The sequence below is a fragment of the Stegostoma tigrinum genome, chromosome 18 (genome assembly GCF_030684315.1).
Source record: "Stegostoma tigrinum isolate sSteTig4 chromosome 18, sSteTig4.hap1, whole genome shotgun sequence".
In the NCBI taxonomy this organism is placed as follows: domain Eukaryota; kingdom Metazoa; phylum Chordata; class Chondrichthyes; order Orectolobiformes; family Stegostomatidae; genus Stegostoma; species Stegostoma tigrinum.
In genome coordinates this window covers 23305541-23320700 of record NC_081371.1, presented here as the reverse complement: position 1 = coordinate 23320700, position 15160 = coordinate 23305541, and the positions used below count along the sequence as shown (strand labels likewise).

The 15160-nt window shown below is 38.5% G+C and overlaps 1 protein-coding gene across 2 annotated transcripts in view; it reads left to right on the top strand.

The window, feature by feature from the left end:
• The window catches only part of mkrn1 (makorin, ring finger protein, 1), a 57850-nt gene that overhangs the window by 10106 nt on the left and 32584 nt on the right, over positions 1-15160 (top strand). For both annotated transcript variants that reach the window (XM_048548702.2, XM_048548703.2), the window contains exon 2: positions 7423-7551. In XM_048548702.2, the coding sequence (XP_048404659.2) occupies positions 7423-7551 (129 nt within the window). The remainder of the gene's footprint in view (positions 1-7422; positions 7552-15160) is intronic.

Sequence of the window (15160 nt, the reverse complement as noted above, 5' to 3'; positions counted from 1 at the left end):
AATTATGCTACTGTGGAAAAGTTTTGCTCCGGGGTGTGTTATTACATCTCCGAATAGGTTGATTTAAAAAATATCTAAAAATGCTACTTGTAAATTGTGTATAAATCTGAATGGGCTAAATTCACTGAACAGAATTGGGAAATGTAGGTGATGACATGCATTATGTCTCTGCAGCAATCATTTGGATCTTTGAATCCTAATGGCTCTGTGAGGTGTGTCTATTTATGTGAGTGAACCTTGCTGACCATAATTGCTTTAAATAAGTGTGTATCAGTTTGACTATCAGGCCTATTGGTGCACCGATGGACTTGGAAGGAATTGCAGGTTTTGTCCTGTGAATTTGCAAATATGGAAGATGGTATAATTTGCCATCAGCTCTGTCTGACGAATAGCCTAGCTAGCCTATTGAGGAGAAGCCCCTCACCTTGAGCCTAGACTCAAATTTGATTAGAAAAGCCTGGAAGAAACCCAGTATTAAGGACGATGTAGCATATTATTGATTATCTTGTTCTTGGATTAGTTTGTGATCACAACACTTTGTACATTTATTTCTTGTTTGAAATGAGCAGCTAAATGATTCTCCATTGTAATCTCATGCAAATATTTCAATGTACCTTAGGTAAGATTCTAGAAATGCACTCAAGACCATGTTGTCCAGTTCAGTTTACATGTCCATGTATCATTATGTCTCTGGTTATATGACAGTTAATTGTGAGGGAGTTGATTGTACATTTGAGTCTAAGAAGCTTGGACTGCTTCGCTGGAGAATTAGCAAGGATCAAAGTTTTGCATGACCTGTACAGACCTAACCTGTAGATACTTTCTAATCAACCTACTCGGAGATTGTGTTACACCCCTTGTTGATTAGTGCAAATCTCCCTGTTATGTTTCGGTCAGGGGACCTGGGTTCAAGTCTCATCTGCTTAAGAGGTATGTAAAACAATCTCTGAACAGATGGAGCCTGAACCCAGGCCTCCTGGCTCAGGTAGTGAGATTACCACTGTGTCATAAGACCCCCACTATATTACAAGTTTTTTTTTAAAATCAAGCTATTCAGGGGTGTTTTCTCCACCTCTGGAGCAATTGGAATTTGAACCTGGATCTCCTGGCTCAGCAGTAGAAATACAACAGTTGTGTCACAAGATCCCTTGCATCACAGGTTTTTTTCGATCAACCTGTTCAGTGGTGTTATCATACATTTGGAGCAGGTGTGTCTTGAACCCGGACCTCCTAGCTCAAAGATAGGAACTCACGGTGCTACAAGAGCCCTAAAGCTATTTTTCCTCATCCACATGTTCAACAACAGTGACTCCCTTTTAATACTTCAGCCAATTTCAGACTATTGATTATAAGCTGAGAATAGCGGCATTGTGCATTCTGGTATGAAATATTTTTGTTGGAGTGAACTTTGATGTTGTTTGGATATTCCGTAAGTGCTGCTTTTTGATTTTATTGTACCGTTGACTTTAGCATATTGCTCAAATCTTCTATGGTGAGAAGATTATTGAAGGAAAATGTAAATATTGGAGAGGAAGCTGGGTACTGCAGACATGCTTTGAAAACATCAAAACTGTAGTATTGAATCCTTGTGCTTCAGAACTAACTTTGTCCCAAGTCAGGCATTTCAGGAGAACTACAAAAAACATTTGAAAACAACAAATACTGGAGATACAAACAGGTCAGGCAGCATCGAAGGAAAGCGAGTGAATGTTTCGAGTCTGAATGACCCTTCAGACTTCACGTCAGCTCTGAAGAGACATTTGGACTCAGAACCTTAGCTTGCTGTCTCTCCATGGATACTGTGTGACCTGGTGATCTCCAGCATTTGTTGTTTTCAGTACAGATTCCAGCAGCTGCAGTGATTTGCTCCTACAAAAATTGTTTGCCTGAAAATGTGAAAATTACCTAGAAAGCCATATCTTAAAAAGGCAATCCAGTTTGGTCAATTACCGGCCTCAGTCTATTTTCAATTATCAGTGGAATGATGAAAAACGTCAATGACAGTGATACTTAACATCAAACTCACTGGTGCTCAGTTTGATTCCGCCAAGTTGAAATGACCCATTGTCCATATAGCCTGATTCAAGCATGGATAAAAGAACTGAATTCCAGAGGTGAAGTGAAAATGACCATCCTTGGTTACAAGGCAGTATTGTTCAAATGTGTTAACAAAGCAACGCAGCAGAATTGATGTGGGAGAGCAGGTGGCATCTTTCTTTAGGTTGCAATCTTGCCTACATGAAGGAAGGTATTTGTTTGAGGTCAATCCCCTCATCCCCAGACAATACTGTAGGAATTCCTCAGACTAGTGTTCTAGTTTTAACGTCGTCACCTGCTTCATTAATGACATTCCCTTCAACATAAGATCAAAAGTAGAGATGTTTGCTGATATTGTATTGTGTTCAATACAATTTGCAGTTGCTTAGATTCTGAAGCCAGCTGTGCCCAGCAAATCTTGGACAATATTGAAGGTTGGCCTGATAAATAGCAACTAACATGTGCCACAAAACTACCAGGCAAAGACCATTTCCAACAAAAGTGAATCTAACCATCTCTCATTGCATTCAAAGCATTACCATCTGCTATATCATGTTTGCCTTCAGGATCCTGGGATTCCAATGATCAGAAATTGAATTGGGCCAGCTGGATAGTTAGTATGGCCTCAAAAATGGGTCAGAAACTGGGAACTGTGTTGCGAGTAATTCACCACCTGATTTCTTTAAGCTTGTTCTTTCCCAACAAGTCACAAATTATGAGTACGATAGAATATTTTCTACATGTCAACAAGCCTTGAGAACAAGCTGGATAAAGTAATTGATTAGCAACCCATTGACCACCGAAAACATTCACTCCCTCCTCCACCATCGAACCCTGGCATAAATGTGTGATACCTAAAATCTGCCACGGTCCTTTGACAACACTTTCTAAACTGATGACCTTTACCGCATAAAAGTACAAGGGCATCAGAATACTGCCACTTCCAATTATTCTCAGTACTGCATCATCCTGACTTAGAGCTCTATTGCTACTCCTTCACCTTTTGCTGTTGTCAAAATTCTGGAATTTTAAATATATACCTTTTTTTGAAGATTGATGCTCCATGGGATTGGATTAAAGAACATCGTTGCCATTGAAGGCAAGTGAATACAGGAAAATATAAAATGAAAAAGTCAGTCCCAGATTGCTTTTAAGATAGTCTTGAATGCATCTCTGTCTCAATTTTATTGAGCCCATGTTTGCACATGTATTCCCTTGATTTTCCTCCAGAGGAAATACAAAAAGAATCTGTAAACATTCAATTGTAGTAATCATTCACTGAATGAACATGGATGTGGCTCGAGTTGCATGACCTTTCCCCTACCTTTGGAAGCTTTTGGGGTACCACAGACCTTTGAATCCTTTATTGCTTGGAAACTGATGTGTTTTATTTCCTCAGTGACTGAACAGCCTAGCAGGAAGACCCAACCCAGCTAGTCTTTCACAAAATTTGTGTTTTTATTTATGAACTGCCACAACATCCAATCCATGTTTTCACGAATATTTTTTAGTAGAATGCAGAAGGTTCCTCACTGGAGTCGCTGCCTTCAGTCCAATTGCTTTAATGTTTTGATTTCTTCAACACTTGAAGTTTCTCCTGCCACAATCACTATTGAGAATCTCTGATTAGTCATACATAACCCTATTGTGATACAGCTGAAAATAGAAGTCTTATCTGGAAAGACAATGTCTATAATTGGATATCTTCAGTGTTTAAGTGGGATAATCTGAAAGCTTCATTCCTCCCTTTTGTGTATGAATAAAAGCTGAGTGAGTCGCTTAAAAAAAAACTTATTTCTGCTTCAGTATGTTATTCTATTGAAACTAATTTCAGATGGAAGTTTCTCTGGCACAGTTATAATTCATGAAACCATCCTTGTTTACTGTTGTCTGAAATGCTAACCATGCTGCACAATTTAGATTTCTCCCAATGCTGTTTGCAGTGCTCAAATATAGTAGCACTGATACACAAGCTTGCACCCTTTGAGACTTTTGCTCCCAAAAAATCAATAGTACTTTGCTCAGTCTTGGCGAACAGTAGTCCTGGTTATTATGTTAGTTGCAAATATAGTTTTCGTTATGTGACAGTGTCAATTCAGGTAACTTAATATCCACGATGGATGTTCTTCTTACAGACAAATGGATCTTAGTCACAGAAATCAGCAGTAACATTCAGTTTGAGTAATGCAGCACTTTTGAGCCAGTTCATCAAGTGACTGAACATAGAAATCAGTGAGTTGCGTTTTTAGAAAACTTGTCTTTTGCAGGATTTACGAGCCATGTCATAGTCATTAGCAATGTACAGCATGGAAACAGATGCTTCAGTCCAATTCTTCCAAGCCGATCAAATACCCTATATAAATCTAGTCTCATTTGGTCCATATACCTCTAAACCCTTCCTCTTCATATACCCATCCAGCTGCCTTTTAAATGTTGTAATCGTACTAGCCTCCACAACTTCACCTGGCAATTATGCACCACTCTGTGTGGAAAAAGTTGCCCTTAGGCCCCTTTTGTAACTTGTCCCTCTCACCTTAAAGTTTTAGACTGTCTCATCCTGGGGAAAAGACCTTGTCTATTTATCTATGCCCACATGATTCTATAAACCTCTATAAGGTCACACCTCTGCCTGTGACACTCCAGGGAAAATGGCCCAAGCCTGTTCAGCCTCTCCCTGTAGCTCAAACCCTGGCAGCATCCTTGCCCATCTTTTGTGAACCATTTCTGTTTTCACAACATCCTTCCTAAAGGAGGGAAACCGGAATTGCCATGCAATACTCCAGAAGTGACCGAACCAATGTCCTGCACGGCCGCAACATGACCTCCGAATTCCTACGCTCAGTGCACTGACCAATAAATGCAAGCATACCAATTGCTGCCTTCACTATTCTATCTACCTGCGACTCCGGTTTCAAGAAACCATGAACTTGAACTCCAAGATCTCTTGCTTCAGCAACACTCCTCAGGACTTTCCTACTAAGTGTATAAGTTCTGTCCTGATTTGCCTTACCAAAATGCAGCACTTCACATTGCGCAGTAAAATCACATAAAATGAGTCCACCACTTCAGTAATAAGCAGTCATTTTCATATTGGAGATACAAAGACGTATCAGTGACCAATTGAGGGCTGCCAACCTGATGCCTTCTCTGGAGCTCAGCTATGTGCTGCATTTTAATTGTATGACTGACCTTCCAGACATGTGCGTTGTTAATTATCAGCCTTATTGTTTTGGCTCACCTTTTTTTTCACACATCTGAAGGACAGCTAAAAGGAATGGCAATTTCAAGGTCTTTCTTTCTTAAAAGTGATTGATTGTTTTGTGGCAAGCTTACTAACATAAAAAGCATAGTTAAAAAGTCAGCTTTTGACAATACTTTCAAAAGTCCTAGGACCATAATTTAGATTAGACTCCCTACAGTGTGGAAACAGGCCCTTCGGCCCAACAAGTCCACACTGCCCCTTGAAGCATTCCACCCCACCCCAACCCATCCCCCTGCAACCCACACACCCCCGAACACAATGGGCAATTTAGAATGGCCGATCCACCTAGTCTGGACATCTTTGGCCTGTGGGAGGAAACCGGAGCACCTGGAGGAAACCCATACAGGCATGGGGAGAATGTGCAAACTCCACATAGACAGTCGCCTGAGGTTGGAATCGAACCCAGGTCCCTAGTGCTGTAAGGCTGCAGTGCTAACCACTGAGTCACCGTGCCGCCCCAAATAATTGTGCAAGTGTCAATACGGAATGAACAGGGATGACTGTAAAGTTAAATAAATTAAAGTTAGATAAATAAATAAAGTTAAATCAATTAATAAGTTAAATGCCCAGTGCATCAGTATTGCATGACGAGTGGATTTTGAACACAAATGATGTTGAGGAGTTTCAGAACCTAATGAAGAAATATTGGAACAGATATATGAAGGCTTTCAGGTAGCAAGAACTGCAGATACTGGAGTCAGAGTTACAGTATGGAGCTGGAGGAACACAGCAGGCCAAGCAGCATCAGAGAAACAGGAGAGCTGATGTTTCAGGACCCAACCGGAAGCATAGTTTTCTGTTAATCACTTATATCCTTGTTCTGTTTTTCTGAATATTTATTATATGTCTGCTCTGAAACTATGCATTGCTAAATTCAGATATTCTATAACATAAGAGGAATTGCAACAAGGTGATGTAATCTGCCCAACCCCACTGTTCAACATTGGCTCTAATCCTATACCCCAACTCCACCCCAGAATGCTTTTTTGTACTTCGTTCAAATACGTGTCCAATTATCTTTTAATTTTGTTTCTGCGATGGCCTTTTTAAACTAATTTTAATTTTCATTCGGAACATAAAATATTTTAACTTTTGTTCCCAGTGTTAATTTTCGTTTGCAGCTTAATGATTCTCTGTTCAGTAAAGTTGCTATTTCATATTTACCTGCTTGAAATTATTTTTCTTCAAAATCTTTCAGAAGGGACCTGGGTTTATATTTGAAACTGGTGAATTTAGATGGCTGTGAGATAGGGCTGGAGAATGGGACTAGCAGGGTCGTTCTTTCATACTGTAAAACTCTCTGTTTGTTCCTTAACATGTTGTTTCAGTGAAACATCCCAATTCTTTGAGCTTTTAGCATTAGCTATAATGTTACTTTCGTGTAATTCTAATGAATATTTGCACGTATTCTCAAGTGCTTAGTAACTGAAACAATTCTACAATTGTAGCATGAGCGATGTATTATATAAACTCAGCATTACTTTCGTGCATTTATATTCTCTACTCCATGTGTGAAAAACAGTTTTATTTTCTTTCTTTACTTACCATTTTTTATTTGTATTTGTATGTTTACTATTCTAAATCTTAGTTTTCCTCCACTCAATTAAGGAAAGGAAATTTCAGTACACTGATTCATTTTTGGAAACTTTCTTGATAATTTAATATTTTTGGGTTTAAGTTACCATTAAATATTTTACAAAGTTTAGTGATAAAACATCGATAAGATAGGCATGTTGGCTTAAACTATTAAAGGGTAATAAATGATTAGTTTGTTTCAGAAATTCTTTTAAGTATTAGAATATTTTGTAGCTTTACTTGGAGATGTGGGGGAACTTCATTAACCACTTTTTAATATGCGTTTGTGTCATCATCATATTATCTAATACTGTGTTTAAAACTAAAGAATGATTCTTCGTCTCTAAGTATACCATTGTAACAAACAACGACCAGCGGGGAGACAAATATTTCAGGGAACTGAAATAAATGAGAATTTTTAATAAATACCAAAAATTCCAAAGATTGTTAACAGGTTTTGCCACATTTATGGAGGAACAGAATTAATCTTTCAGTCAAGATCTTACATCAAAATCATAGACTAATAAGTTACAAAACTCTACTTATAGATACTTCATGCATGGTGTTTGCAAAGAAGGAAACAACTGCCGCTATTCCCATGATCTTACAACCAGCAAGCCTTCACTGATTTGCAAATACTTCCAGAAAGGATGCTGTACCTATGGAGATCGCTGCCGGTAAGGGCCACCTTGTCGTAGGAATGTAATTCCTTTTAATCTTGAATGATATAACTTCTCTGAAACTTTTAGAAATGAAAGTGTTTCTGCTATTCAGTGATAAAATGTTTTAGCATATTATAGAATGTACAGTGTTACATACAAGTGCCATGTATATTTAGCATTTGTTTAGATATTTCTCTAATGCCAAAATCTCCAGAAATTCCATTCACTTCAAATTATACAAATAAGTACATACTGCTAGGAATTGATATTTCCTATAGTCAAAAAGACACCTTTCTTATTGGTTTATCAAATTTTCCAAGAATCCTCATTCTCCTTGTTTTTGGCTGAAGAATGAACATTTAATTTAACTATAGAATATAAGCATAAATCATAATTGCAATTTAATAGTAATAACTACATTGCAGAGGAAAATTGATTCAGAATTCACTTGATTGCAAAACATTCAACTTGTAGCTCCTTGGCTTTGTGAAAAAAATACAACTTCTAATATTGAGTAATGTTAAACCTTTGCTGTTAAGGTAAAATGCTATGCAATGAGGTTTTTAGCTGTTTTTCGAGAGACAGAGAGAGCTATCAAGTTAGAACTGCACAACATGCCGGATATAATTCTCAATTAAAGTTGAAATTCAAAATTTAAGATAATGAAACATGCCTTCTAGGTTAGATCAGAAGTAAAACAATAAATCCTTAATCTAAGATGATTGTCTGTCTCTTTTAAGTTACCTCTCAAGTTATCAATTTCAAGGTGAAGAACACAGCTTGTACTTAGTGTGATTATTTTTGTTTTGTGGTAAAAATATGTTTGCGTTGGAGCTTTTTGAAGTGATGCATTGCATTCCATGGAATAATACACATTCTGTCCACGTAGAAAAAGGGGAATGTTGTTAACTTTTGTCCAAATCTCTCTCTTTCACTCACGGACTATGGGCATTGCAGGTGAGGCTAGTATTTATTGCCCTTGAACTGGCTGGTTTGCTGTGCCTTTTCTGATGGCAGTTAGGAGGTTGATTAATTTTTTGCTGGATGGCTGGTTTGCGATGTGGAATGATGCCAACAGCATTTCAATCCTGCACCCACTGAGGTTCCAAGAAGGTCCTGGCTTCTTAATCTCGCCCATCAACTGAGACATCGTGACCCTTGGGTTAAACTCTGAACCAGTCATGCGTCTGTCTCTAATGAGAAGAGAACCCTGTGGTCTTTTGGGACTGTAGCAATTCTTCCTTTAAGAATCTACCACATTACTGTGGGTCTGGAGTCACGTGTAAATCAGACCAGGTAAGGATGGTGGGTTTCCATCTCTAAAGGATATTTGTAGATAACTATATGGCATTTTGACAATTGTTAATGGTTACTATTATATCAGTGTTTAATTTCAGACTCGTATTGAAATCAAATTTCACCATCTGCCATGGTGGGATATGAACCTAGATCACTAGAATACTAGATAATAAAGTGTGAAGCTGGATCCCTAGATCCCCAGAATATTAACCTGGAGTTCTAGATTATTAGCCTGGTGACATTACCATGACACCATCACCGCTCCATAGATTGAGACTGCCAGATTTCAGATTTTGGTCAAATGAGAGCAGATGATTAAATATTTTTAAGTAACTAAATTAAGTTGATAAATAAATATTTGTAGAACATACGTAAACTTAGATTTGAAATGTGACAACCCTTTTTGATGCAATATGTTCTCCCTACAGTACATGTTTTAGAATATTTGAAATTATCTGTTAAGCCCTTAACATTTTGGCTATTCAGTATAAAATTAGAAACCAATTATGCAGAATAGAGCACAAGAAGCAAGTATTGGCCTAGAGTTTAATGGCATTTTCATATCCTGACTCTTCTTTTAATGTTCTTTGTTTCAATACTTAAAACAACTGTAAATCTGGACCCATGGGTCATTTTTCTTTCTGTTTCTATTAGCTAATTTATGGCAGAATTTGAAGCACTTGATTCCTTTCAGGGAAGCCAAACAGGCCTACACTCCATGGCTTGCCTATTTGAAATGTTCGTTTTCTGTGAGGCATGTTTTCTGCATATCCTTGAGTATAAATTTTGAACTTCAGCAGGATAGACTTTCTATGGATAAAAATTGTGTACAATTTCCCATCATGACATCTAATAAGAATTAACAACTAATATCACATAATTGCTTACATGCAGTGAGCATGTTGTATTATTCAATGTATAAAATAAAAGACATTTTAGAAGTATCTTGGCTTTTTCTCTCAAATTAGATAATGGCATAGATGCTTTATTATGTTTGTATGTATGTGAATAACAGAATATTGGCATAATTTTCAAATTATGAGCAGTAGCAATTCTTTTCAGTTTCATCTAGATATTGGATATATTTTTCTTTTTTCATTGAACTTGGCAAAATTTCTGGAATGTCATCTACGGGCATGAGGAGCATAAATTTATGTTTCACTGTCACTGATATTCTAGAATATGCAGAGTACACTTCAGCTCTTGAATAAGCATTTACAAAAAAACTCCCTTTTTAAAAAGATGTTGAGAAAGCCATCAAGTGTCACTAGTTTTCCATTTTAGGTGGTACAGTTAAGGATTCACCAATCTGTCCTTTTGCCTCCAATACCTTTCAAATCGTAACTGGAGCCTTTGTCACTATTGTCTATGTTCTTTGAGCAGCTTAAACTTTACATATCAAGTAATGGGATGGGGAGCAAAATATAATGTTTAAGCTGCTGATATTATAATGCTTTGAAGCTATGCTGCATGAACATTCTTTGAATAACTAGAATTATTACGGATTTGCAAAGATTTGTAGACTGTTTGCATTTTGATCTTTAGTGATATTTATCACTTGCACTGATAAGTCATTGCCAAATTACCGCTGGTGCAACTTGTTGCATGTGAATTGGTAGTTAAGTTTTCTATATTAAAATCATCATAGGTACTTTTTTGGGAATGTGGGAAGTCCTAACTTGTGAAGAATGCTATAAAAATGCTAGTTTTTCCTTTGTGATTTTCTAATGAATTTGAGTGTTAGGCTAGTAGTTCAGGTAGTTAAGTGTAGAAAAGACTTCCAACTGTCTGAAGTTATCTGTTTGGTAGTGTAACAGTGTAAAAAATTTGCTTTGGTTTTTTTGCTGCCAGACTCTGACTAAGTTAATCACAATATTGGAATTCACCACTTCTGTCTGTACCCTACAATCACTTCGCCACTCCTGAATTATTTTTTTTTCTGTAATGTTCTTGTAATTCTGGTGTTTTTTAAATAGGTAAATGATATAATTGAAGCAAATAGAAGTACATAGTATACCAGGCATATAATTTACAGTCTATTCAAAAATGGACAGCCACAGCATTTAATCTCATATCATGTATTTTTTCCTCAGTCACAGTAAATCAGCCATACTGATGTGACGCACATAATGAATTCACTTACAATGTCAGAAATTCTTGTACCATCTGATTCACCATAAGCACACCATTATTGATTTGAGTATGTATCTTTCACATCCAGCACTTGGATTCACAATAAATTGAAAGTTAACTGTTTGAAGTAAGCATTACTTCTGCAGGTGGTACTTTGATAATTATCTGCAGACTTCATATGTCAAACTGACATGCAACTCCTGTTGTTTTTAGTAAACGCATTTGCCCAACTTGTATAATTTATCACTGGCCTCCAAAATAAAACTCCAATTTCTGCAATTTTCTTTCAACCATCATGTTTTCCTTGGATAACTGGAAACTTGTGCACTATTATCCAATTAAGGGCTTAAACAGTTCTTAAATGATTTGCAAGAACAGGATGGCATTTATTCATCTAACACCTATCTGCCTTATTGTGTAGTTAAATTCTTTCATTAAAGCTAAGTATGAGCCCTAACTGACTGACAGTTTAATAGGCAAGTGAATTAAAAATCCAGGAAGTTTTTATTTTGCTTGAAAAATATTTGAGAGTTTGAGGTCCAACTGCCTCAGGGACCAAATGCAAATTGACAAATTGAAGAGAAAATAATTGAAATTCACAAGTCAGTGTTTCCTTCTCAACCTGGCTGTGTGTATATGGGGTGCAGTTAACCTGACTGCTTTATTCTGTTTGTGCTTTCTCTCCTCACCCCAATCTTGTTCGTCTGAAACTATTCTAAGACACCTTGTCATGCCTTTGCTCTATTCCTTCTGATCTGTGGCCCCTGCCATGGGAACTGTTCTCATTTAACTCTACTCATGGATTCTTGTCAATCCGTGTCTGGTTTTGAGGTTCCAAGCCTTCCTGTAGCAATGAAACCCGAATGAAGATGAGTAAAATGTAAATCAGCAAAAAGAGACAGTATTAAGAAAACAGATGAATTTGAACCCAAAAGTCTATTTTTGCATGGGTTTTGGGCTTAGGTCTTTGTATTAACCAAAAAATTATTAATATTTACTCAGCTTTATTGAAATGTAGTCTCTTATTCTGTAAACACATTTTGGAGTCATTTTGTAAATAACAGGGTTTCACAAACAATAATTGAGATAACTATTTCATTAATCTGTTTTGATGGTGTTGGTTAAGGGCCTGGTGTGATTTAACACCATTAAAATTCTCTGTCCCACTTTGGATAGTTCCATTGCATTCATTGAACCTTTTGAGCCTTAATTTAACACCTCATACACTCTCAATTTTCTGCCTAGTTTAACACTCCGTTTATTAGGGTTGTGAACTATCCTTAGTTATGTGAGAAGCTAGAGTATTTGTTATTTGAGGAGAAAGTTATAATTGTGAGTTGAAATCCTAGAGTGGTATATGAATTCATGACCTCTGATTTAGAGGTGAGTGCTACAGTTCATTTGACACCTGGATTTCTACAGGAAGCATTTGCAGTATGTCACTATGCCAAACTACATGATCTCCTGCATTTGAAAGTAATGCGTATCTTTCCTAAGTAAACTACATTGTCCTGTTCCATGAAGTGGATCTCTCCGTTAACTGCTACATCTTGCCATGAAAATTACAATACAGATCTGTATTTCTTGGAGAGTATTCTTCTTTAACTTCTAAGAATAAAGGAAATGGTTAATACGATCTGTGTTCTTTCTGTTGACAAACCCATTCATTCTATAATTAGAACCCAGAATGGTTCAGCACAGGAACAGAGACCCTTCAGCTCACCACGTTTTGTGCCGATCATGATGTCAATTTCAGCTAATCCCATCTGTCTGGACATGGTCCATATCTCTTATTTTTCTGCCTGTTAATAGCTGCCTAAATGCCTCATACACATGCTATTGTATCTGCTTATACCACCTCCCCTGGCAATGTGTTGCAGGTGGCTGCCACCCTGTGTGTTCAAAAAAATTCAAAACCTTTGCTTTTCACATTACCTTTTTAAATATTTTCCTCTTGCCTTGAACCTATGCCTGCAGTATTTGACGTTTACACTCTGGGCAAAAGGACTCTGACTGTCCACCCTATCAGTGCCTCCCTGTCACTCCTCAGCCTCCAATGCTCTAGTGATACCAATTCCGAGTTTGTCCAAGATAACAAAGTGTGGAGCTGGATGAACGCAGCAGGCCAAGCAGCATCTCAGGAGCACAACAGCTGGCGTTTTGGGCCTAGACCCTTCATCCCTCACGCCCCGTCCCTGCAGTAACCACCAAAAGAAAATCCCCCTCGTCTTCATGTACCACACCACCAACGTCCGGATCCAATGCATCCTCCTCTGACGCTTCTGCAATCTGAACGCACACGTGCGCACACACGCACACACACACACACCCCTCCCCACCACACCTGACACTTTCCCCTGAAACCACAGGAAGCGCCACACCTGTCCCCATACCTCCTCCCTCACTCCCATCCCAGGCCCCAAGAAGACTTTCCATGTCAGGCAGATGTTCCCCTGCATATCTGCCAATGTGGTATACTGCATCCGCTGTACCTGTTGTGGCCTCCACTACATTGGGGAAACCAAGTGGAGGTGTGGGGACGGCTTTCCAGAACACCTACACTTGGTTTGTAACAAACAATTGCACCTCCCAGTCGTGAACCATTTCAGCTCCCCCTCCCATTCGTTAGACGACATGTCCATCCTGGGCCTCCTGCAGTGCCACAACGATGTCACCCGAAGGTTGCAGGAACAGCAACTCATATTCCACTTGGGAACCCTGCAGCCCAATGGTATCAAGGTGGATTTCACAAGCTTCAAAATCTCCCCTCCCCCTACTCCATCCCAAAATCAGCCCAGCTCATCCCCCACCTCCCTAACCTTTTCTTCATCCCACCTCAAGCTGCACAGCCACACTCCCATTTCCTACCTACTAATCTCATCCCACCCCCTTGACCTGTCCATCCTCCCCAGATTGACCTATCCCCACCTACGCTCACCTCTACCAGCTCTACCCCGCCCCTTTTGACCTGTCTGTCTCCTCTCCACCTATCTTCTCCTCTATCGATCTTTGTCCGGTCTCCCCCTCTCTCCCTATTTATTTCGGGACCCCCCCCCCCATCCCTCTTTTCTGATGAAGGGTCTAGGCCCGAAATGTCAGTTTTTGTGCTCCTCTGATGCTGTTTGGCTGCTGTGTTCATCCGGCTCTACACTTCGTTATCTCGGATTCTCCAGCATCTGCAGTTCCCATTATCTCTCTCACCTCATGCTTGCCTGGATTAGGCTTCATCTGCCAGCTCACTGTCCAACTTTCCAACTGATCTTTCTCCTCTTGTATCCTTTGACAAAGTTTGCCACGATCCACAATTCCACCAGTTTTCATATCATCTGAAAACTTCCTAATCAGACCACCTATATTTTTATCCAAATTATTTATACATAGTATATCCAGTAGAGGTCACAGCACTGATCCTTGCAGAATACCACTAACCACTACTCAGAAAAACACTCATCCATCACTGCCCTCTCTCTTCTATGACCGAGGTAATTCCTTAAGTTTATTTTCTGGTCTAGTCATTCATCTCGTTAGGTCCAAAATTAAGGTGGTTCAATTACAAGGTATCATTAGCAAATACTGATTTAAAAATTTGAGAGATAATGGGTTAGATTTCTGTTTGGGACAGATTGACAATGACAATGCATTACTGGGTGGAATCCATATCCCAACCATTGTCCTATCCCAGCTGTGGTCCCAAGTATTGATTACAATTAGAACTCACTGGAAATACTGAGTGGACCCCAGGTGGAATTTCTGCCACATGCACATCAAATTCAGCAAACAAACCTCTAAGAAAGGGAGATCAGTTCTAGGGAATTAGAAGTGCCCTAAATACGTTTGACATGTGACTCCTCTCATTCATATGCTCTCAAGTAATGATGGATGGGTACCTCCAATAAGACCATCAGTGAACATCTGTCCATTTCATCAACATGCCAAACTATAGCAAAAAATTGCTTGCAACATGGTGGAGAAAAATCCAGGCCAAAATGCAAAGTTGATTTTAGTTGCTTGCCAGTATAATATTTATCATTTGCCACAGGAATACTTGTTGGATTAATGGCCCATTCAAAATATTTATTGCTAATTACTTAATCATTGCTGAATATAATCTAAAAATAAAGTATTGTTTGATATCTGCCCTTTACATTAGCTAAGGATTGTTGATATCCACTCTTCCTTGATTTAAATTGTG